At 45.6% G+C, this 24848-nt stretch overlaps 1 protein-coding gene across 1 annotated transcript in view; it reads right to left on the bottom strand.

The window, feature by feature from the left end:
• LOC147109305 (5'-3' exonuclease PLD3-like) overlaps positions 1-24848 on the bottom strand; it is a 97273-nt gene that overhangs the window by 15772 nt on the left and 56653 nt on the right. The window contains exons 5-10 of the mRNA XM_086003121.1: positions 16761-16884; positions 14394-14521; positions 12056-12256; positions 7612-7751; positions 7344-7506; positions 6840-6936 (exon numbers count right to left, since the gene is read on the bottom strand). Coding sequence (XP_085859247.1) covers positions 6840-6936; positions 7344-7506; positions 7612-7751; positions 12056-12256; positions 14394-14521; positions 16761-16884 — 853 coding nt within the window. The remainder of the gene's footprint in view (positions 1-6839; positions 6937-7343; positions 7507-7611; positions 7752-12055; positions 12257-14393; positions 14522-16760; positions 16885-24848) is intronic.

The raw sequence follows: 24848 nt of genomic DNA, 5'->3' as shown, positions 1-24848 counted from the left end.
TAGTGGAAGAGAGAAGAATGGGGGAGAAAGGGGAAAGGATGGCAGTGGATGGCCAAGGATAGAAGTGCACAGTAAGGAGCTGCCAGCCCAGGAGCCATCTTGAAATCTGTCCACAATAAAACTGGATAAATCTAACCAGGCCAATTACTTCCTTATCAGCTTTCACCCAATCATCAGTATTGTAGTGTATGTGCCTTTAAGTCAGAACTACTTTTACAGCTCCTGTATACTGTAGTACCGGCAGTGACCACACCGGTATATAAGCTTTGCACATGCCTCTGTACCCCCAGTCTTGAGACTACCCTCCTCCAGTAAAGACCTGTTTATTGTTAATGTACAGCATCCGTGTGATTATTTAATAACAGCATATCCTCTGAATCACGGATCCAACAGTGGCGACGAGTGTCGATTCGAATTTAACTGCAACATAAAAAAAAAATAGTCGAAGCCAGGAACACGGGCGTCGACCACGAGCAACCGCCCAGCCGTCAGGCAGAGATTGAATTTCGCAGGGGAGGCTGTGGAGAGCCGGGCTTGGTTCCCCAGCCACGACGAGCAGCAAGAGGCCGACGACAGGTCCAGCACAGACCCTTCCCGAGCAGCGGCGGCTGGAGCCAACCGACGGCGGAGAGAAAGCCGAGCAGCGTCAACGGGGTAAGACAGAGGGTGAAGAGCGTAGGGCACAGCCGGGGGTTGAACACCAAGCGGCGTCGAGAAAAAGAAAACAAACCGGAGAGAGCGAGGGTAAAGAAACAGCCGGGTTCTAGACTGAGCAGCGTCGAAAAATATAAAAAGAACGTGCAGAGCACAGCCAGGGCTCACGGGCTGAACAGGGTCCGCGGGGTGAAGAAAGGGGAGCACGGGAGACGCCATTGAGCCGCGGAGAAGAAGGAAGAGCGCGGGAGACGCCATTTTTAGAAGCCGCAGCGGAGAAGAAGGGCGAGCGCGGGAAGGAAGGAAAGCACGGGAGACGCCATTTTGTGCCAGTGGAGAAGAAGGGGAAGCGCGGGAGGTGCCATTTTTGACAGTTAACTCACACCCAAGGATGCCGAAGCGTGGCAGTATCCCTACGTTTGACAATGAAGTCGAAGATTGGGCGACATATGTGGAACATATTGAGGTGTACTGCAGGGCAAATGAAGTGCCAGATGCTAATAAAGCACTGGTTCTGTTAAATTCCATGGGTGCAGAAACTTATGGGTTACTGCGAAATCTAATAACCCCAGAGAAGCCGGTAAACAAGAATTTTGAAAGCATAGCAGAAATCCTACAGGACCACTTAAACCCCACACCGCTGCTGATAGCAGAACGATTTAAGTTCCATAAAAGGAACCAACACAAAGACGAAAGCAATGCTGAGTACCTAACGGAACTGCACAAGCTATCGAAACACTGCCAGTTTGGAGCGGGACTAGCAGATACGTTAAGGGACAAGTGTGTGTGTGGGCTACAAAGTGAAGGAACCCAGAAACGGCTTCTATCAGAAAAGGGTCTTACGCTGGACAAAGCTTTCAGTATGGCAGTATCACACGAAGCAGCCGCAAGGGGCGCTGCAGAGATACAACGGAGACCGCAAGAATATGACACCAATGAAATGTCCTATGGAACAGGGAAGTGCTATCGCTGTGGCAGAACAACACATGACCAGAAAGATTGTTGGTTCAAGGACCAAGTGTGCAGACAGTGTGGGAAAGCAGGACACATAGCAAGAGTCTGCAGGTCTGGGAAGAAAACCAACAGTAAGAAATCTCCACAGGAGAAGTACAAAAAGGTACACCAGGTGATGGACTGTGGTTCAGATGAACAGAAAAGTGACACAGACTCCGGAATCAAGGAGCTGGGTTGTCTGAAACTACATAAGGTAACTGAAATGGAGGATCACCAGACTATCTGGGTTACACTCAAGATAGACGGAGTCCAAGTGGAAATGGAATTGGACACAGGGTCAGCTCTAACAGTCATAAATCAAAGAGACTACAAGCGGCTATTTTCACACATACCCTTGAAAGCTACAGAGATTGTCTTGAAGATGTATACGGGGCAAAAAGTCTACCCCAAAGGAAAAATAAGGGTGAAAGTGACATATAAAGGCCAGGAAATACCTAAAATGGATATATATGTATTGCCAGATGGAGGACCGCCACTGCTAGGACGTGAATGGATCCGGAAGATACAATTAGATTGGCATTCCATACAGGCACTGAAGGTGGAGGCCAAAAAGGATGATGACGTCACACCTGGACGACTGTCAAAAATGCTAACTGACGCAAAAGAAGTGTTCCAGGAGGGACTAGGAACACTAAAAGGCATAACAGCAACGATTAAAATAGAGGAAAATGCAAGCCCAAAGTTTCTGAAGGCCAGACCAGTGCCTTATGCGATCAGACCAGCGGTTGAAGCAGAGCTGGAAGGGTTGGAACGTTCAGGAGTACTGTCCAAAGTGGACTGGAGCGAGTGGGCTACACCCATCACTCCTGTAATGAAGAAGTCGTTGAGTAATACGCCTGGGGAACCAAAGAAGGTCCGCATCTGTGGGGATTTTAAGGTGACAATGAACCCAGTCCTTCACACGGTACAATATCCGCTTCCACGAATTGAGGATATTTTCGCCTCGCTATCTGGAGGTAAATGCTTCACCAAAATTGATCTAGCCCAGGCGTACTTGCAAATGGAGGTAGAAGAAGCTTCGAAACAATACCTTACGATCAACACTCAAAGGTCTCTATCAATACAACCAGCTGGTGTTTGGAGTAGCCTCGGCTCCGGCTATCTGGCAAAGGGCAATGGATCAGGTCCTGCAAGGGATTCCAGGGACCCAGTGTTATTTGGACGACATCTTGGTCACGGGCGAAAATGACGGTGATCACCTCGCCAACTTGGAGAAGGTGCTCACCAGATTAAAGGAGTATGGGCTACGAGCTAATCGCCACAAGTGCGAGTTTTTCCAGAAACAGGTCTCGTATTGTGGCCACGTCATCGATGAAGAGGGGTTACATAAGTCCCCTGACAAGATTGAGGCAGTAGTCAAGGCTCCAGCACCGGAAAATGTGTCACAACTGAGGTCGTTCCTCGGGTTGGTAAACTACTACCACAAGTTCTTACCAAATTTGTCTACGGTATTACACCCACTGAACACCCTACTGCAAACAAGGGTACCATGGAAGTGGGATGACGAACGTAGACGAGCTTTCCAGAAGTGTAAAGTATTGATCACATCAAAAGAGGTGTTGGCCCATTTCAACCCAGCACTACCAATTCGTTTGGCATGTGATGCATCACCCTATGGTATTGCAGCGGCGCTGTCGCACAAATTCCCAGACGGGTTGGAGAGGCCAGTAGCCTTTGCGTCTCGGTCACTAACCTCAGCCGAGCGCAACTATGCCCAGATTGACAGGGAGGCCCTCAGCCTAGTATGGGGAGTAAAAAAATTCAACCACTATCTGCATGGGCAGAAGTTCACCTTGCTGACTGACCACCAACCACTTGTCTCCATCTTTAATCCTAAGAAGGGCGTTCCAGTGATGACTGCACAACGGTTACAAAGATGGTCCCTGTTTCTAGGGGCAAATCAATATGAAATAGAATATAAAGGCACGAAACAGCACGGGAACGCTGATGGGCTATCGTGCCTGCCACTGCCTTCTGTGGAGGAAGCACCAGCAGTGGACCCTATCGAGATATTTTATTCGTCAATAATTGAACGATTGCCAGTAACAAACACGGATATAGAGAAGGAGACCCGAAATGATCCGACGCTATCGCGGGTATATGAATTGACGGTGAGGGGATGGCCAACACATGGCGACTCACTGTTGCCAGCATTCTCATCCAGAAGAGAACAGCTGTCAGTATGCCAGGGGACAGTGATGTGTGGATCCAGAGTGGTGATTCCACCCAAGTTAAGGGAGAGAGTGCTAAAGGAGCTACACGAAGGTCATCTGGGGGGAGTGAAAATGAAAAGCCTTGCTAGGGCTTATGTGTGGTGGCCGGGAATCGATCAACAAATCAAAGACCTAAGTAAGAGCTGCTTAGGATGCCAGAAGGTCCAAAATGCACCACCATATGCCCCTCTACACCCATGGGTGTGGCCCTCCTCTCCATGGCAACGGGTGCATATTGATTTCGCTGGTCCATTCATGGACTCAATGTTCTTAATAGCAGTGGATGCTCATTCAAAGTGGCCTGAGGTGATAGAAATGTCTTCAACCACTACAGAGAAAACGATTGCAGTCCTACGGACCATATTTGCCAGAAACGGGTTGCCAGAGCAGATTTGCTCTGATAATGGACCACAATTTGTGTCCGACGAGTTCCAAAAATTTATGAAAATGAACGGGGTAAGGCATTACACATCCGCCCCGTATCATCCAGCCACAAATGGATTGGCTGAGAGGTTCGTACAAACCTTTAAGAAGGCGATAAAGGCCATGTGCGATGATGAAATTCCACTACAGCATAAGATGGACAATTTCTTATTAGCCTACTGAAACGCGACACATGCAGTTACCAACCAGACCCCGGCCATGATGTTCTTTAACCGAAGGTTGAGATCTCGTCTGGACTTGCTCAGACCAAATGTGCGAAGAAATGTTGAGGACAAACAATTCCAGCACATCAATGAGAAGCCAACAAGGAGCTTCAATGTAGGGCAACCAGTCTTGGCCCGTGACTATCGAACAGAGAAATGGCAACCCGGAACTATATGTACAAGGCAGGGGCCATTAATGTACACAGTGGATGTCGGGGAGAACATTGTGAGACGCCACGTCGATCAGATCTTAGCGTCACAGGAACGCATCAACCCCATGTCTCGAGTACCTGGGGATGAGCCCGACATACCGGTAGCATCTACTTCAGACCCAGTAGCAGTGGAACCCGATGAACTACCCGATGAAAAGGGGTCAGAATCGCCTCTGCACCAAGAACAAGAACCTCCGGAAAGGCGCTATCCCGAAAGGGTCAGGAAGCCGCCCCAAAGACTGAATCTATAAATGGACTTTTGTTGTTTCATGTACATGTTGAAATGTTAATTGTTATTTGAATATTAGGGGTATTACTAATCTAAAAGGGGAGGAATTGTAGTGTATGTGCCTTTAAGCCAGAACTACTTTTACTGCTCCTGTATACTGTAGTACCGGCAGTGACCACACTTTGCGCATGCCTCTGTACCCCCAGTCTTGAGACTACCCTCCTCCAGTAAAGACCTGTTTATTGTTAATGTACAGCATCCGTGTGATTATTTAATAACAGCATATCCTCTGAATCACAGATCCAACAAGTATAGTGATGGAAGGAGTCATCAATAGTGCCATCACGTGATACTTACTCACTTTTAACCTGCTCACTGACAGTCAGTTCAGGTTCAGGTTCTACCAGAATCACCCAGCTCCAGATCTCATGGCAGTCTTAATCAGAACGTGGACGCTACAGCTGAATATCAGAGGAGAAGCAAGAGTAGCTGCCCTCAACATCAAGGCAGCAGTTGACCAAGTATGGTCATCACAGCCCCAGGACATCTCAGCAGCAGCACCTCACAAGTCTGTCCTGGGCCCAACTGTTTTCAGATGCTGCATAAAGAAAGAATGGCCTTAACTTCCATCATAAGGTCAGAAGTGAGGTGGTCAGTTTGCTGATGCTTCCAGTTTTCAGTTCAATTTGCAACTGCTCCAATAATAAAGCAGCCCATGCCAGCCTATAACATCCAGGCTTGAGCTGACAAGTAGCAGGTAACATTCATGTCACATAAGTATTGATCATCTGGTATAAGAGAAAGTTCAATCATTTCCCTTTGATCTTCAATGGCACCACCGTCACTGACTCGCCCACCATCAAAAACATCTGCGGGTCAACACTAACCAGAAGCTGAACGGGACCAGCCATCTCAACACCATGGCTACATGAACAGGGCAGAGGCTGGGTACTCAGCAATGAGTGGCTCACCTCCTGATCCCTCAAAGCCAACCTACCATCTACAAGGCTCAAGTGTGATGGAATACTCATCACTCGTCTGGATGGGTGCAACCACAACAACGCTCAAGATGCTCAATACCAGTTCACTTGATTGGGGTCCTTGTCGCCACACGCAATATCCACTCCGTCCATCACTGGCGCACTGTGGCTGCAGTATTTTCAATCTACAGGATGCACTGCAGCAACTCACCAAGCCTACTACAAGAGCACTTCGGTCTGCTGCAACTTCTACCACAAAGGACAAGAGCATAAATGGCATGGGAACACCATCACCTCCACCATCCTGATTGGACATACATCACTATTTATTCATTGTTGCTGGGTCAATATGCTGGAATTCCTTACCTAACACCATTGTAGGAGCACCATCATCACAAGGACTGTAGTGGTTCAAGGACAAGTCCCACTAACACTTTCTCAGGGCAATTCGGGATGGGCAACAAAGGCAGTGTTGCCAATATCATTCACATCCCAAGAACAAATTTTTAAAAAGCCAATTAAATTACTTTCGAAGTTCAGTCACTTTTGCAACGTAGGCAAATGCCCTAGAATAATTTCAAAGCAATTGCAAAACTAAGATAGCAAATTTAGAAGTTTGTATTTACCTGGGAATCTCACCAAAGTTTTCACTCACTAATTTATTTTAAGATGTATTGAGGATTATTACCCAGTTTTTATTGTGGTAAACATCACTCATGCGCCAGTTCAATCAAAGCTTATTACATGAATACCTGAATAAAATATTATCCTTGAAACATTTTTTTAATCGTTGAAAGATTGTAGAATACTTGACAGTTCCATTTTCCCATGTTTCTCATTTATTTGTAGTTTAGGACACCGAAACGTTGAATGGAAGATAAAGCACTTACCTATATAGGCAATATTTTCTGTTACAAAGTATTTGGTGTGACTCACTCTCGCATAAGGAATGTTGCCAAACTTTCCCACAGGAACAATGAACAATTTCTGCAAAAGAGTAAAATTTGTGAGCTGCTGTTAAGAAATCCAGTTGTTATGTATTTTATGCATAATATATATCAAAGCTTAGCACACTACAAGAAATGCCACAAAAATAATTATATATCTGTTAGAATTTTTGTAAGCCTGAAGAATTATAATCAAACATATTTTTTGAATAAATTGAGAGTTAATATAATTCCTCACAGCAACTTTCTAAACATTTTATTAGCATCAGTATTAAAATGACCTTGCTTCAAGTTACAAGTTAATAGTTTAAAAGACTGGTGGGTTTTTTTCCCCACATATATTTTGGCCTTAATACTAACATTATAAAGTTAGCTGAGAATGAATAAACTTTCGGCAATTATCAGTGCTGTTAGTAAATGACTTTTTTAAAAAAAAACATTATTCACCACATCAAAATGGACTTTCTTGATGTTTCTTAGAGCTTGCAGTGACTGGAGGTAAGCCAGCATGGATTTATCTGTATGTTTCCAGTAACCAATCAACATTTGAATATGAACATGGCGTTCAATAGCTGCTTTCCTCAATGAGTCATCAATATGGGGCCAGTATCTAGGTTGCAAAGTGAGATTTAACATCACATACGAGTATAAGTTTCTAATGAAATAAATACTGCTATTGTGCATCCCTGGTGCACTGGGAATCTACTTTACTTACAATACATGTCGTAGAAAACGTGATGTTGGAAAATATTCCATGACAGAAACATACAGAAACTTCTTTGCAGCATTGATACCACTGAGAATAGCATCAAGGTCAGTAGTCCGGCCCTTTGGGCACATCCTGAGAGGAGAGCTCTAGATAAAATAACAATTTCAATTGGTGCTTGAGCATTTTTCTATCCAATTACAATCCAGTGACTAATTGTTAATTAGACTTAATATCATGGTCTCTGTATAATGTGTATGTATATGGTAATAGAGTATCTATATAAATTACAATCTATAACATCCTTGATCCTATTTTAAATGCAGCTCCTTCAAGGAACTGATGCAACTGAGAGGCATTAAACAGTGTCACGTTACTCAAGACTGCCCTTAGCAATGCTACTCCAGATTGGAACATAGGAACAGGAGTAGGCCATTCAACCCCTCGAGCCCATTATGGGGAGGGGTGACGGAGTGGAAGGATAAGAGGGATGGGGACACAAAGAGATAAAGCAAAGAATTTAGAGCCCCCTGGATGACAAGGTGCATACAGGGTAAGATAAGGCAAAAAAGGGAAGCCTATATCAGATATCGTGAGCTCAATACTGCAGAAAGCCTAGAAGAGTATCGAAAGTGTAGGGGTGAAATTAAGAAGGAAATTAGGAAAGCAAAAAGAGGGCATGAAAAAATACTGGCAAGTAGAATCAAAGAAAACCCAAAGATCTTTTATAATTACATAAAGAGCAAGAGGATAACTAAGGAAAGAGTAGGACCTATCAGGGACCAAAATGGTGATGTGGGGAGATGGAGGAGGATGTGGGTAAGGTACTTAATGAATACTTTGCAGCTGTATTCACAATAGAGGGAGACAATGGCAATGCTGAAGTTAAGGAGGAAGATAGTGAAATATTGGACAGGATAAACATAGTAAGAGAGGAAGTATTAAGGGGTTTAGCATCCTTGAAAGTAGATAAATCGCCAGGGCCAGATGAAATATATCCGAGGCTATTAAAAGAAGAAAGGGAGGAAATTGTGGAGGCTCTGACCATCATTTTCCAATCCTTCCTGGCTACAGGAGTGGTGCCAGAGGATTGGAAAACTGCTAATGTTGTACCATTGTTTAAAAAGGGAGGAAGGGATAAACCGAGCAATTACAGGCCAGTTAGTTTAACCTCGGTGGTGGGCAAATTACTGGAATCAATTCTGAGGGACAGTATAAACCTTCATTTAGAAAGACACTGATTAATCAAGGACAGTCAGCATGGTTTTGTTAAGGGAAGGTCGTGTCTGACTAACTTGATTGAATTCTTTGAGGAGGTAACAAGGAGGGTCGATGAGGGCAGTGCATTTAATGTAGTCTACATGGATTTTAGCAAGGCTTTTGACAAGGTCCCACATGGCAGGCTGTGGGACCTTGTTTCCAGTGGGGTTCCACAGGGCTCAGTCCTTTACTTTTTGTAGTATATCTTAATGATTTAGACATAAATGTAGGGGGCATGATAAAGAAATTTGCAGATGATACAAAAATTGGCCGTGTGGTTGATAGTGAGGAGGAAAGCTTTAGACTGCAGGAAGATATCGATGAACTCATCATCATCAACTTTATTGTCATTGTTAGTGCACAAGTGCAGTACAACGAAATGTAGGGCAGTTGGGTAGAAAAGTGGCAAATGGAATTCAATCCGGAAAAGTGTGAAGTAATGCATTTGGAGAGGGGCAACAAGGCAAGGGAATACACAATTAATGGAAGGATACTGAGAGGTATGTCCACAGATCCTTAAAGGTAGCAGGACAAGGCGGTAATGTAGTTAAAAAGGCATACGGAATGCTTTCCTTTATTAGCCGAGGCATAGAACATAAGAGCAGGGAATTATGCTAGAATTGTATACAACACTGGTTAGGCCACAGCTTGAGTGCTACGTGCAGTTCTGATCACCACATTACAGGAAGGATGTGATTGCACCAGAGAGGATGCGGGGGAGATTTACAAGGATGTTGCCAGGACTGGAAAACTTTAGCAATGAGGAAAGATTAGATCAGCTGGGGTTGTTTTTTTGGAACAGAGGAGGCCGAGGGGAGACCTGATTGAGGTGTATAACATTATGTGGGGCCCAGATAGAGTGGATAGAAAGGACCTATTTCCCTTACCAGGGGGCACAGCTTTGAAGTAATTGGGGGAAGGTTTAGAGGGGATTTGAGGGGGAAATTCTTCACCCAGAGGGTTGTGGGGGTCTGGAACTCACTGCCTGAAAGAGTGGTAGAGGCAGGAACCCTAGCCACATTTCAAAAGTACTTGGAGGTGCACTTGGGATGCTTTAACCTGCAGGGCTACGGACCAAGAGCTGGGAAGTGGGATTAGGCTGGATAGCTCTTTTCCAACCAGCACGGACACAATGGGCTGAATGGCCTCCTTCTGTGTCGTAATTTTTCTATGATTCTATGAAACTACCTCAGCAGTGGGGCAGGCTGGGACCATCAAGTGTGCAGAGCAGTATATTTCAGGTCCATACACAAATTTGTGATTGAGAGATTGGGGGAGTTCAGGCTGGGGCGAGTTGAGAGTAGCAGCACCATTACCTTTTCAGGAGGTTTCTCTAGTTTACATAGAGTTACATAGAATCTGCAACCTTTCAACCCAACTGGTTGGTCTATACCAGTATTTATACTCCACATGGGCCTCCTCCCACTATAATTACCTCTTCCCACCCTGCCTCCAGATCCCTGAGGGTTGTCTCTTTGGTATTCTAGGGCACTCTCCTGTGAGAGAAAATATCCAGTCTGCTTGGCAGGAGGTGGCTGACAGAATTAATGGGTCTCAAATACACAGAGAACTTGCATAGAAATTTATATGCTCAGGATGTCTGCCAAGAAAAGGCTAGCCAGCACTGCACTATATCAAGTAGACGGAGAAAGAATCCAGCCCACGAATTGTTTCCTCTGACGTTTTGACTGATGCTCTCTGCTCAGCCCTATGAAATCAGGTTTTCCTAAGCTTCACTTGTATGTCCATACTGCAGCAAGATACACTTTATTGCTCTCACTTACAGCTGCAACTGTTGCCCCTTGGCCATTTAGGAAGGTGACTTCACAAAACAAGCTTAGTACATTACATATTTGTATGATGCATGACACTGGGTGGCCATTTCTTTCGCACTAGTCGAAGTCTTCTTCTGACTTCTAACATGTCAACATTACTTCTCTGTTTGCAGGAAAAAGCTGTTCATAACAACAGAGGCTGGGAGCAGAGGAGGACTCATTCGGGATAAATCCCTCACATACTGTCATGCTGCACCTGTGACCATAGACAATGTGAGCAATGTGAAGGCTAGCAGGCTGGCAAAGGTCAGGGCTAGTGTCATTCATTTCTTCTTATTCTCTTTCCTCTCCCAATCACTCAGGTGCATACTTTACAACAAAACACCATACGAACAATATTAGTTATGTTAGCTTTGTTTCATTAAAAAAGAGAAAGACTTGCATTTATATAGTGCCTTTCATGACCACCGGACGTCCCAAAGCGCTTTACAGCCAATGAAATACTTTTTGATGTGTAGTCACTGTTGTAATGTAGGAAACGCGGCAGCCAATTTGCGGGCAGCAAGCTCCCACAAACAGCAATGTGGTAATGACCAGATAATCTGTTTTAGTGATGTTGGTTGAGGGATAAATATTGGCCAGGACACTGGGGATAACTCCCCTACTCTTCTTCAAAATAGTGCCATGGGATCTTTTACGTTCACCTGACAGGGCAGATGGGGCCTCGGTTTAACGTCTGATCCGAAAGACAGCACCTCTGACAGTACAGCACTCCCTTAGTACTGCACTGGACTGTCAGCCTAGATTTTTGTGCTCAAGTCTCTGGAGTGGGGCTTGAACCCACAACCTTCTGACTTCGAGGCGAGAGTGCTCCCAACTGAGCCACGGCTGATGGCTTCTCAACCATCACAGTAACATATGGTTCCTCTTCTTCCCTCCGAAGGAGGTGATGCAAGCCTGCGTTAACAGCTCTGAAGCCATTGTTAAAGCACACATCCCATACCAAGCACAAGCACAGTTACATCCACCGCAGGATTTAGCTCGGCAATATGAGCTTTGTTCACCAGGTGAAGCCAAGAGCATAGGTAAACAGGAGAAGTTGAAGGAGGCAGAGGAGAAGCAGCAGGGCCAGTCTCAGCTGCAGAGCCCAGCTAGGCAGACTTCATGAGGCCTGTATTTAAAAGAAAGATGCAATCTGAGCACCAATATTTTCTGCAGTCATTATAGAGTGTGCCAAGCACCAAGCAAGGTCTGATGGCCAGCCCCCAGAAAAACCCCAGCAGTTGTATGCCCTTGAATGTTTTGCAGTTGAGTATATCAATACCAACTTTTTCATGGATTTTGTATTTATATTTTGCAGATTGTATTGTCTAGACAGCTGTATTTCTTTGAAAACATAGATGTTTGTATCAACTCACTGAAAAGTATGTTTTTGCAGCAGTTCCGTTCAGCTTTATTTCAAGAGGTGTTTCTTTGTTAAACTTTGTGGAATAAGAAGATGGCCATGGTGAGGGGATGGTGGCATTTGGCTGTCCGAGACTCCAGTAAGCTTCAAAGATTTTGGAGAAATCATTGGCAAGGCAACTGCAGTTGTAAACCACAGCACCCAATTCTTTCACCTGTAAGAAATTACATTAAATGATCTGCAGCCATATTTGATAACGTAATAAAAGTCAAGTCTCCCATATAATTGTCAGCATGATGCCTGGGATCTGTTTTTACTGGAGGATAGCAGAATTAGAATAAGACCTTTTACATCAGTCTGATTCAAATCACACCGATGCCTGGTCAGATATAAACTGCTTGAGGTTTTTCTTAAACTTTGAATGATCATGTTGAATTACTGTTTGTATAGCTGATGTAACATTGGCCCAGAAATTAGGTTCGGGGGCTTGCCGTGCGTGCAAGCCCCCAATGTGCACTTACCCGGCGCGCCGACAGCTGAAGCCTGGGCCTGCTTGGAATTCCTGTCACTGACCCGGTTCAGCAGTCGGTGCGCTGTGCTTGCCTGATCCAGCGGCGTAGTTAGTTCGATGTGCCGGCTGGGATCAGGTGAGCACTGTGCAGCCAATCAGGGGAGGGGAAACTTCATTCATGAGTTTGATAGTAAGAACTGTCAAACTCATGAAAAGTACGGGCGCCCAAAAGACTAGTTTAACTTTAAATAAAATTTAAAAAAAATCCCAATAATTAAATAAACTATAAATAACTTTAAAAAAACTATTTTAAACAATTAATCAAATTTTTGAAAAAATATTTTTTTTTTTTTTTTTTTTTTTTTTTTTTAAATCGGATCTAAAACTACACTTACCTTACTGTAAAGTCCTTAAAAACAATAAAGCTGTGGAAAAAATGTTATAATTTTAAATAATAGACCACTTACCTTAAAGAATGAAGTCCTTACGTCTCCTTTTTACATTTGTAAAAAGGAGAGGCCCTTACACACGCGCAAACCTGTGGGAAAAAAAGGAATTTCAGCGCGCACGCGCAGACTCCTGCGCGCGCGCGTTCGTCCTCTGAACCCCTTGCTTCAGAGGACAGGAAATGCCGGTTTTCCGCGCATGCGCTGTGCATGCTGAAAACTGGCACTTCCATCGGGCCCACGCGTGAGTACCCCGTCCGTACTCATGCGTTGGGCCCGGAATTACTGGGCCAATGTGTTTCTTTTACATTGCTCGGAACTAACAATGCCAAACTATAACAAAAAATATTCTCCTTCCCATCATCTGCTACAATCAAGGCCACTGGTTTAAGGTGACTAAATAAATCAATTGCTGGTTTTATTAAATAGGATTTCAGGATTTTACCAGCTTTGTGAGAATTACATTCTTTGTTTCTGTCTGTTTAAAATTGGAGCCACTGGTTTATGGTAACTGAGTAATTTTAATTCCATTTATGGCAATTTGGCAATTTAATTCCACGATTCCATTCAAATCTACAGCCTTTTCCATGATTATTTTAAAGTCTTGGGAGGTTAAGGGTGTTAAGGGTAGTCATTTTCAAGAACACACGCAGTTTGGATACTCATGATCTCTGTTTTTGCAAACTGAACTCAGGTTCTGATTGTTAGGAAATGAGAGATGAAGAAGATAAGCAAAATCAACACAAGACACCTTGCCCTCTTGAACTTGAGATCTTCTGTGAAAATGTGAATGTGTTCGTACAAGAGGGCACAAAGAGAAAAACCTTATTACAGGTGGGTTTCTTTGCAACAATATGGGTACTCAATATTTGAAGGACATTTTAATTTAAGATTGATGGAAATCTTGCAAGGATGACAGTCTTATTTTCTTCATAATGTAGCATCCTCCATATAACATTTGAGCCTGACCAAATAGTACTCAGGAGGGAGGCCCTTTAAGTCCATACCAAACACCTGCAATCAGAATAGATTTGCAAAATTGCTGATAAATCGAAATAGTAATGTTTGGTGGAGGTACAACAATTCCCTTAGCAAGATCCCTGCAGATGTTGTCCAGAGTGACTTTCTTACAATTAGTGCAAGATGTAGCAAAAAGACCAAGTGGAATGGCCTTTGATATTACCCAAAGGCAATTTAGGATATTACCTAGAGGCAAGAATTGGATAAGACTCAGTGGTATCCTTACAATGGAATCTGAGGATGAGGATAAAAAGATGGAATAGTAATTTCCTGTTACAAAAACATTCACAAATTATTCACCGAGCACTTGGGATGATGTTGGAGACTCAATAATTGATAGGAGGGCTTTACAATGGAATAGGTATTATACTTACCTGAGTTAGTGCTCTCCAATCCATGTTCGCACTGCCAATATAAATATGTTTCTTATCAACAATCCAGAGTTTTGTGTGAAGCACACCGTTCATTAATTTTTGAAAATTCACTTTCCTTATATGAATTCCTGTAATATACAATAGTGTGTTCAAAATATGGAGCATCAGTTCCAAATTCTACATTATTTTAGCTCAAAATAATACCAAATAAATACAATAGCTAAAGCTTTTTGGAAAGAAGAAACGTTATAATAAAATTTGTGTCTGTGCATCAATTTTCTGCTTTACTAGCTAATTGTTTTTTCTTAATTATTGTTCAAATTTTTATTTTTGCCCTTTCTAGTTGATTATTTTCTACTTTTTTAAAATTCACCATATTAGGAAAAATTTTCTCCCCAAATTCAACCTTCTCCCAAAACAAATTCTGCCATAAAAGTTCTACCAAATCGTACTGCAGCAAAACACAAGATTTTTTTCTGACACAGCTGTCATAACGCTTCCCATTCAAGCTCAGATAGAAGGAAAGCTTTAAATGTTATAAGTACTGTGATGAGTGGATCATCCTACATCTCCAGCAATAAAATACCAGAGAAACCATCTGCACAAATGTGCAACTCCATTTACCTCACTTTCACATAGAGATGCCTTGGCCTCCACAAGCCTTGGACTCACTTTAAAAGAAAGAAAAAACTTGCTCTTCTTCGAAGTAGTGCCATGGGATCTTTTATGACCATTTAGAGAGCAGACAGGGCCTTGGTTTAACGTCTCATCTGAAAGACGGCACCTCCAACAGTGCAGCACTCCCTCAGTACTGCACTGGAGCATCAGCCTAGATTATGTGCTCAAGTCTCTGGAGTAGGTTTTGAACCCACAACCTTCTGACTCAGAGGCTGCTGGTGTTCTGCACAAAGTTCCACCTGTACGCCACTCCCAGGATCATTGTACATTCTCTCAGGTCCACTTGTGCGCCATTCCTGGACTTAACTTTCCTGTTATTTAGTTTTTTCTTTCTTGCTTGCTTTTAAATCAACCCGGCTCCCCAACATCCATCTCCACTAAGTACATAACCCAACTTCAACCCAGCACCGACCCTCACTCCAAGTCTTGCTGCTGGTCTCCAAAGTACGCCCAGACCCACTTTCTCTAAAGGTGGCCTCACCACATAAGCAGTCTGAACTCATCCTTAGCCACAAGCAATACTGCAAAAGATCAACTATAAACATCAGAGCAAGGCATTAACCAGCACATATTTAAGCAATAAATGATACTGGTTAGTTTTTTTTTTTTTTTTTTTAATCATTCACGGGAAATGGGCATCGCTGGCAAGGCCAGCATTTATGGCACATCCCAAATTGCCCGTAAGAAGGTGGTGGTGAGCTGCCATTTCAGAGTCAGCCACGTTGCTGTGGGTCTGGAGTCACATATAGGCCAGACCGGGTAAGGATGGCAGATTTCCTAAAGGACATTAGTGAACCAGATGAGTTTTTACGACAATCCGGTAGTTTCAAGGTCACCATTACTGATACTAGCTTTTTATTCCAGATTTAGTTAATTAACTGAATTTAAATTCCTCAGCTGCCCACACACGCCTCCGAACCACAAGAAAACACCGTACTCACCTGATGGCTCCGGAGCCTTGGACTCTTGCGGTCCTGGTCCTGCAGGCGTATGTCTGCGTAAAGGCTCACGCATCCCAGGGGCGCATGCGGTTCACAAACGTCCCTGTGATCACATGGGCCAGGCCAACCAATGACAAAGGGAGATTCCTATTATGCTTATGGAGATTCTATTTACATACGGAATCCCCATAAGCATAATAGAAATCACCTAAAAAAACACAATTTCACAACACTGAAATAACAGGTTCACAATTAATTAAAATACCATTCAATTAAACATTTAAAATAAAAATTTAATTTTTTGAAAAATAAATGTAAACGTTTTTAACCAGGACAAAATTGACCTGAACTCATTTTAAATGTAAGGGAATGTTAAAATCATTTAAAAAAAATTATTTTAACGTTTATTTAAACACTTATGCTGGTAAAAGGCGGCCTTGCGTAAGGGTTTGGTGGGCATTCGCTGGGCAGTAGTTGGGCAAATAGCTCAACTCTGCGCCAGTGAAAGTGAATTTCCAGCGGATGCGGTGGATCTGTGAAGGCAAATGCGGAACTTGCGGGGCACTTACGAGGGCGCACGCTGTGCATACGCTGTCATAGGCCACATAAAATCTGGGCCATAATGTCAGACTCCAGCACTCATCCATACTGACCACACGATTGCTGTATTTACTAACAGCCTGTAACAAGTTTTTGATAAAGGATCCCAATGAAATTAGATAGGTTGACAAGCTTTCATAGTTCTCACCTTTCTCTTTCAGAATTTTGAGGTCAGTGGAAAGTTGATGTGGAAAAGAAAACGTACTTGATGCAATGCGCACACTGACGTTCTTTAATGGCAATTTCCCCAATTCATGAAGCAGGATTTCACCCTGTGGTTGCACAATATTAAAAAATAAGGTATTACGAGCACAATAAGGAAAAGGTCATTCAGCCCATTCCTCCCATCAGATCATTTACAACATTTATACATTGGCAACACAGGACTGACACAAGAGGCAGGGAGGAGCTTGGCATAGAGGCAAAATTAAAAACATGAAGGCAAGTGGAATTAAGCTACTAGAATTCATCACAGGTTAATGCAACCCCTAAAAAAAGTCTTTGGTAATGTTTCAGTAATATTTCCTCTACGGCATAACACTGCAAAGGTTTAGCCCCAACACTAATGGAAATAAAAAAGAATGTAATGCTTTCATTTTGTTAAATAGTAGTAGGGTCATAGAACATGGAGATAATGCTACCTAGTGGTGGAAGTACCTCATTGCCATGCAGTGGAATTTTTAGTCTGTCAATATAAAAACATGCTGGGGGAGAATTCGGAACCTTAACACCTCCAGTTAGCACCTGGCGGGGGCGCTAACGGGGTGCTGAGGCAGTAGCGCCACAGCGAGGTGAATCCAGCACCGCACGCCAAATTCGCACCCCCCCGCCGTAGCGCTGCCGCTACGAGTTAGCGCCGGGGACTTCAGCACCAGGCAGATCGTGACGCTCACTGGGCGCCCGATCTGCCAAATTGAGTATCGTCCCCTGCCCTAGCACCTCGCCCCGACGGCGATAGGGAGAGGAGGCATGAAGCAGTCGGTAGCCGGTTCCAGGGGCGCTACTTAATGGGATCATGAGTAATGAGTTGCAGCTCTCAGGTTTGTGCTGTTTCACTGTTTCCTTATCAGTTTTACATTTGGAACAGTTTAAATCAGTCATTTAAAAGTTGTTTAGTCTCCAGGGTGTTGTGGCTACCAAAAATTAGTTACATTTATTATCACAAAATATCAAAGTGCTGCACTTCCTTACATTAATGGGGGCTCTACTGGCAGTCGATCTCACCTTCCAGGATCTACTGCAGAGGGAGTGCAGGCAACGAGAAAGATTGGAACATGTGGCCAGAGGGAGAAGGGCCATCAGGGTTCTCAACAGGAAGCCTTACACTCCAAGGATCTTCCATCAGCAATTCGCCTACCTCCAATTAAGCGTGGAGCAGCGTATTAGATGGCTCAGCTTCAGCAAGGAGGTGGACATAGAACTCTGCCACCTCCTGCAGCTAGACCTCCAGCCTCAGATCAGGACAACCACGGCTCTCTCAGTGGCAGTCAAGGTCACCGTCACCCTCAATTCCTTTGCTAGCGGATCCTACCAATCTGCAACAGGAGATTTAGGTAACATCTCACAGTTCGCCATCCATTGCTGCATCCGGGAGGTCACAGAGGCTCTCTACAGTAGGAGAAGGGACTATATTTCCTTCCCCATCACCAGAGAGAAGCAGGATGAGCGTGCATATGGCTTTGCCAGGATAGTGGTATTCCCCGTGGTGCAGGGCGCCATTGACTGCACCAACGTGGCTTTGCGGGCACCACATAACAATCCTGAGATCTTCTGTAACTGCAAAGGCTACCATTCACTTAATGTCCAGTTGGTGTGCGACCACAGACAGTGAATCCTCAATGTCAATGCCCGATATCTGGCAGCAGCCAAAATGCCTTCATTCTGCGCCAGACTGGTGTGCCAGCACTCTTCCAGCCACCACATCAAGCTCACAGCTGGCTGATCGGATACAAGGGCTATCCGCTCTCCACCTGGCTCATGACTCCCCTCCGCAACCCCAGCACTCCTGCTCAGCACTCATATAATGAGAGCCATGCTGCCGCCAGGAACATCATTGAGCAGATCATCGGGGTGCTCAAGAAATGGTTCCGCTGCTTTGACCACTTGGGAGGAGCCCTCCAGTACTCGCCGGAGTGGGTGTCCCATTTCGTCGTGGTGTGCTGCACGCTCCACAATCTGGCCATTATGAGGGCCCAGCTCTTGCCAGCAGGGATTGCGGGACCACCTCAGGAGGAGGAGGAGAGGGAGAGGAGGAGGATGAGGAAGACGAGGAGCGAGGGAGAAGGCAGCCACTCAATCAGCCTTCCGGAGGGGCGGTCCGTGATCGCCTCATCAGACTGTGGTTCCAGTAAATTCAACCCCAGATCCCCATTGTTCACCACATCCCCATCATTCCATCCCTGTCGCAGGCCATATCACAGCGCAAAGCTAAAATGAGAGACAGTACAAAATTATCCAAAGTGAATTAATAAATTTATCAATAATCAGTGAACACATCTTTACAACAACAATATTTACTATTCACCCTTGTGCAATCCCTTAGTGCCTCTTGTTACTGTGCCTTTGCCTACTCTAGCGCTCCTATGAAGTGTTGGCCCCACTGGCTGTAGCAGGGCTGGTGGAAGGCTGCTGAGTGTCCGTGCAGGAGACTTCAGATGGTCTTGCAAGACACCCTCGACCAGCTCTGGGCCTGGAAGGCCTGGCTGTAGACTGCACCACCTCAGTATGGGCGGCAGCAGTCTGGGCTGGCTGGATGACAGGCAGTGACAAGGGCAATGGTGGAGTGCCAGTGGTGGGAGCAGGAATGCTGTCATCCTGAGAGAGAACAGCAGGTTCCTGCTCCACTGACCCACTGCCACTCCCTTGGGGCAGCACTTCAGCATCCCTAGCAATCTGTTGCAGCACAGATTGCTGGTCTGCTGCGACACCCTGAAAGCCCCGGTCAATGGTGGTAGACCCAGCTACGATGGCAGCAGCCAGAGCTTGCGTGGCATCAAGCTGAGACTGCATGAGAGCAGCCTGAGATTGAATGGCACCAACCACAGACTGCATTACAGCACTAAGACGTTGCATCACTTCCGCCTGTGCTGTAATGGAAGCTGACAGATCGCCCATCACACGCAGCATCAGGTCTGGGTCGCCACGGTCTCTCTGGAAGTCTACCATCCTTTGCAGACTGGAAATGATGGGCTCCATGGTGTGCACAGAGCTTTGTGCAATGTTGGAGGCGGACTCCTCCACGCTCCTTACCATTGCCGACAGGGTCTCGGGCACCCTTGCCTTCACATCGATGATCTCCGTATGCATGCCCATCACCCTTCTTCTAAAGGCCTCCCTATTGAGGTCCTCATCTGAGTCCTGTGCAGCAGAACTCGAACGCGAAATCGCCCTCCGGGGAGCTGGCTCCTGAGCTACCCTTTCCCCCTGCCTTGCTGCAGCCCGCTCGTCCCCGGTGCATCACCCTGTGCAGATCCCATACTATACGAGCCTCTAAAGAACGCGTAGTGCTAGTATCTGAGCTGGTGCCTGCGGGTGAAACATGCAGTGACGCGATGTGTTCTTCCTCCTCCTCTTCTCCCACCTCACTCTCTATGGTGCCCTCAGGGACAGGCTGCTCCGGTGCTTGCTCATTATCTGAAAGCATAAAGGCACAAGAGATGGGTTAAGGTGAGGAGAGGGGGCAGGAAGGGAGAAATGCATTCATACAGCATGATTAGCTGGAAAGTGTAAAAGGCTTGTGGGGTGAGGGGGAAGTGGGGTGTGGGGGAAGTGGGGTGTGAGAAGAAGGAGTAGGGATGAACATACCGTTGTTGTTCCCAAGGGATTCAACGTTGCTGGTGGCCACGGCACCCACCACCTGGCTCCCAATAATCTGCAGCACTCTATTTTCCAGCGCAGACAGTGGTTGGGTGTTGGCTTGTCCCCCGTCTGTGCACTCCTGCTCCCTTCTGTTGTGAGCCACCTTGGCCTGCAAGAGAAAGGAAAGTGTGTGAGTGAGTGTGGAGCAATGTGTTTGGGTGATGTGCCTGCCATAGTTGAATAACTGTCATTGTGTGCAAGGTGTGAGATGTGGGTGTGAGTGTTGGTAGGTAGAGATTGTTGGTGGGTAAATGCTGGGGGTGTGGTGCTTTGGTCAGTGTGTGCAGACTGTGGTTCAGACGGTGGTATGTAGCATTTGTTGAGGCATTGACTCACCCTGACCACCCGAGTGAGGTCGTTAAATTTCTTCCTGAACTGTGTGGGGGTCCTGGGGACCAAAGTGCTGCCCGAGACCTGATGGGCTACCTCCCTCCACATGGCACGGATGACTTGTGGCGAGGGCCCCTTGCCACTTACCGGGTAGAGCACCGCCCTCCGTCTCTCCACAGCGGACACCAACTCCTCCAATGCTTGGTCCGAAAATCTGCAGGCTCGCTCCCTGGGGCGTGGATCTGCCTTGAGTACAGCTGGTTGAGTCGTCCGGCTCCTTGGACTTGGCCTGCTCCTGCTTGCTGACACAGGTTCACAGGCAGCAATGCTGAGAATGAGGTTCTGCAGCATGAATGAACCTCCCCTTTAAGAACTGGAAAGAGCCTGTGGCAATGATGACTTGCGATTACAGTGCACCTGATATTGGTCAGCACTTTGAGTGTAGCACCACTGAGCTAGGCCGTTAGCACTTGATTTAGCGCTCCCATCCTTTCTTTGAGCAATGACAATGAATTTTGTGCGCAGCGAGATTCATTAGCACCTGGTGCTAAATCTCAAACTTTTCCAAAGTTAGCGCCCACTCCTGGGCGATAATGAATTTCTCGCCCACTGAATTTAAATGGAAGGGAACAAATTTCTACTAAACTTAATGCCAGTTTTTTTAGAAATTCTACTCCAACATGATTGGTCCAACCAAAAGTCTTTTAATGTATTGATTTACTTCGTTATCCATAATACACTGAATCATAGAATCTTGCATCACAGAAGCAGGCCATTTGGCCGATCGTGCCTGTGCGGCTCTTTGAAAGAGCTGCCCAATTTAGTCCCACACCCCAGCTTTTTCCCAATAACCCTGCAAATGAGTCCTCTTCAATTACATGTCCAATTGCCTTTTAAAAGTTCCTATGGAATCTGATAGCATTATCCTTTCAGGTAGTGCATTCCAGATCTTAACAATCCTCTGTGTGAAGAAATTTCTCCTCATTTCCCCTCTATTTCTTTTGCCAATTATTTTAAATCTATGAGCTTTAGTTACCAACCCACTATCCAGGGGAAATTTTGAATACCTCTATTAGGACCCCCCCTTAACCTTTTCTGCCCCAAGGAGAACAATCCCAGTTTCTCCAATCTCTCTACATAACTGAACTCCCTCATCCCTGGTATCATCCTGGGAAACGTCCTCTGTACTCTCTCCAGTGCCTTCACATCCTCCCTAAAGTGTGGTGCCCAGAATTGTACACAATACTTCAGCTGAGGCCTAACCAGAGATTTGTAAAGGTTTATCATGACTTCCTTGCTTTTGTATTCAATGCGCCTATTTACAAAGCCAAGTATACCACATGCTTTCTTAACCACCTTACCACTTGCCCTGCCACCTTCAAAGATTTGTGAATATGCACCCACAAGTTCCTCTGTTCTTGCACCCCTCTCTGAATAGTACCAATTAGATTACACTGCCTCTCCATGATGTTTCTCCCAAAGTGCATCACTTCACACTTATCTGCATTAAATTGCATCCGCCATGTGTCTGCCCATTTCACCAGTCTGGCCATGTCCTCTTGAAGTCTGCTACTATCCTGCTCACTATTTACTTTGTTGCCAAGTTTTGTATTGTCCGCAAACTTCAAAATTATACTACCTATACCCAAGTCCAGGTCATTTATATAAAACAAGAAAAGCAATGGTCCAAATACTGACCCCTGGGGGACCCCACTGCATACTTCTCTCCAATCAGAAAAACATCTGTTCACCACTACTCTCTGCCTCCTATCCCTTAATCAATTATGTACCCAAGTTACCATTATCCCTTTAAAACCAGATGCTTCTATTTTCCAAATAAATCTATTCTGAGGTACTTTAATCAAATGCCTTTTGAAAGTCCATACATACACAACATCTACTGCACTATCTTCATCAACCCTTTCTGTTACTTCATCAAAGAACTTAATCAGGTTAGTCAAACACAATATGCCGTGAACAAATCTGCACTGACTGTCCCTTATTAACCCATGCTTCTCCAAGTGGGAATTAATTTTGTCTTTGACAATGGTCTCTAGTAGTTTTCCCACTACTGATGTTAGACTGATTGGTCTGTGGTTACCAGGTTTATCCCCCTCTCCTCTTTTTTGAACAGGGATGTAACATTTACAATCCTCCAGTCCTCTGGCACCTTCTTCTTAGGCAGTCCCTCGGAACCGAGAATGGCTTGCTTCCACATTAAAAATGAGTTTGCAGGTGACCAATGAGTCCAATGCGGGACCTACAGTCTCTGTCACAGGTGGGGCAGATGGTGGTTGAAGGGGCGGGTGGGTGGGGTGCTTGGGTTGACGTGCGCTCCTTGCGCTGCCTGCGCTTGGCTTCCGCTTGCTCCCGGCGAAGAGACTCAAGGTGTTCGGCGCCTTCCCGGATGCTTCTCCTTCACTTTGTGCGGTCTTGGGCCAGGGATTCCCAGGTGTCGGTGGGGATGTTACACTTTTTCAAGGAGGCTTTGAGGGTATCCTTGAAGCGTTTCCTCTGCCCACCTGGGGCTCCCTTGCCGTGCTGGAGCTCTGAGTAGAGCGCTTGTTTTGGGAGTCTCGTATCGGGCATGCGGACAATGTGACCCGTCCATCGGAGCTGATCAAGCATGGTCAAAGCTTCGATGCTGGGGATGTTGGCCTAAGCAAGAACACTGACGTTGGTGCGCCTATCCTGCCAATGGATTTGCAGGATCTTGCGGAGGCAGTGTTGGTGGTACCTCTCCAGTGCTTTGAGGTGCCTGCTGTACATGGTCCATGTCTCTGAGGCATACAGCAGGGCAGGTATCACTGCTGCTCTGTAGATCATGAGCTTAGTGCTGGGTTTGAGGTCCTGGTCTTCAAACACTCTCTTCCTCAGACGACCGAAGGCTGCACTGGCACACTGAAGGCGGTGTTGGACTTTGTCGTCGACGTCTGCCCTTGTTGACAGTAGACTCCCAAGGTATGGAAAGTGGTCCATGTTGTCCAAGGCCTTGTCGTGGATTTTGATAATCAGGGGGCAGTACTGTGTGGCGGGGGTAGGTTGGTAGAGGACCTTTGTCTTACGGATGTTTAGTGTAAGGCCTATGCTCTCGTATGCTTCGGTGAAGGTGTTGACGATGGTTTGAAGTTGGACCTCTGAGTGAGCGCAGACGCAAGCGTCGTCTGCATACTGTAATTCGACGACAGAGGATGGGACGACCTTGGATCTGGACTGGAGGCGACGGAGGTTGAACAGTTTCCCGTTTGTTCTGTAAATTAGCTCCACTCCAGCAGGGAGCTTACTGAGGGTGAGATGGAGCATTGCAGCAAGGAAGATCGAGAAGAGCGTTGGTGCGATGACACAGCTTTGCTTGACCCCGGTTCGTACATGAATTGGGTCTGTGATGGAACCATTGATCAGGATCACGGCTTGCATGTCGCCATGAAGCAGGCACTACTCCAGTATCCAAGGAGGATTGAATGATTGTGGCCAGAGTTTCTGCTATCTCCACCCTAGCTTCCCTCAGGGTCCCATCTGGACCGGGTGGCTTGTTAACTTTGAGCGATGCCAACCTATTTAGCACCTCCATTCTATCTATTTTTATCCTAACACAAGTTTACAAGTTTGCAGTCGACACAAAGCTGGGTGGGCGTGTGTGCTGTGAGGAGGATGCCGAGAAACTCCAGTATGATTTGGACAGGTTAGGTGATTGGGCAGATGCATGGCAAATGCAGTATTATGTGGATAAATGTAAGGTTACTGAAGGTAAGCATGCAGGTGCAGCAGGTGGTTAAGAAGGCAAATGGTATGTTGGCCTTCATAGCGAGAGGATTCGAGTACAGGAGCAAGGATGTCTTGCTGCAGTTGTACAGGGCCTTGGTGAGACCACACCTTGAGTATTGTGGGGCGTTTTGGTCGCCTTATCTGAGGAAGGATGTTCTTGCCATGGAGAGAGTACAGCGAAGATTCATCAGACTGATACCTGGGATGGCAGGAATGACATATGAGGAGAGATTGGGTCAATTAGGCTTATATTCGCTAGAGTTTAGAAGAATGAGAGGGGATC

Source organism: Somniosus microcephalus, chromosome 12 (assembly GCF_052327205.1).
Source record: "Somniosus microcephalus isolate GS21.2 chromosome 12, FLI_Smic_1.0, whole genome shotgun sequence".
Taxonomy (NCBI): domain Eukaryota; kingdom Metazoa; phylum Chordata; class Chondrichthyes; order Squaliformes; family Somniosidae; genus Somniosus; species Somniosus microcephalus.
This window is presented reverse-complemented; position numbering and strand designations above follow the sequence as displayed.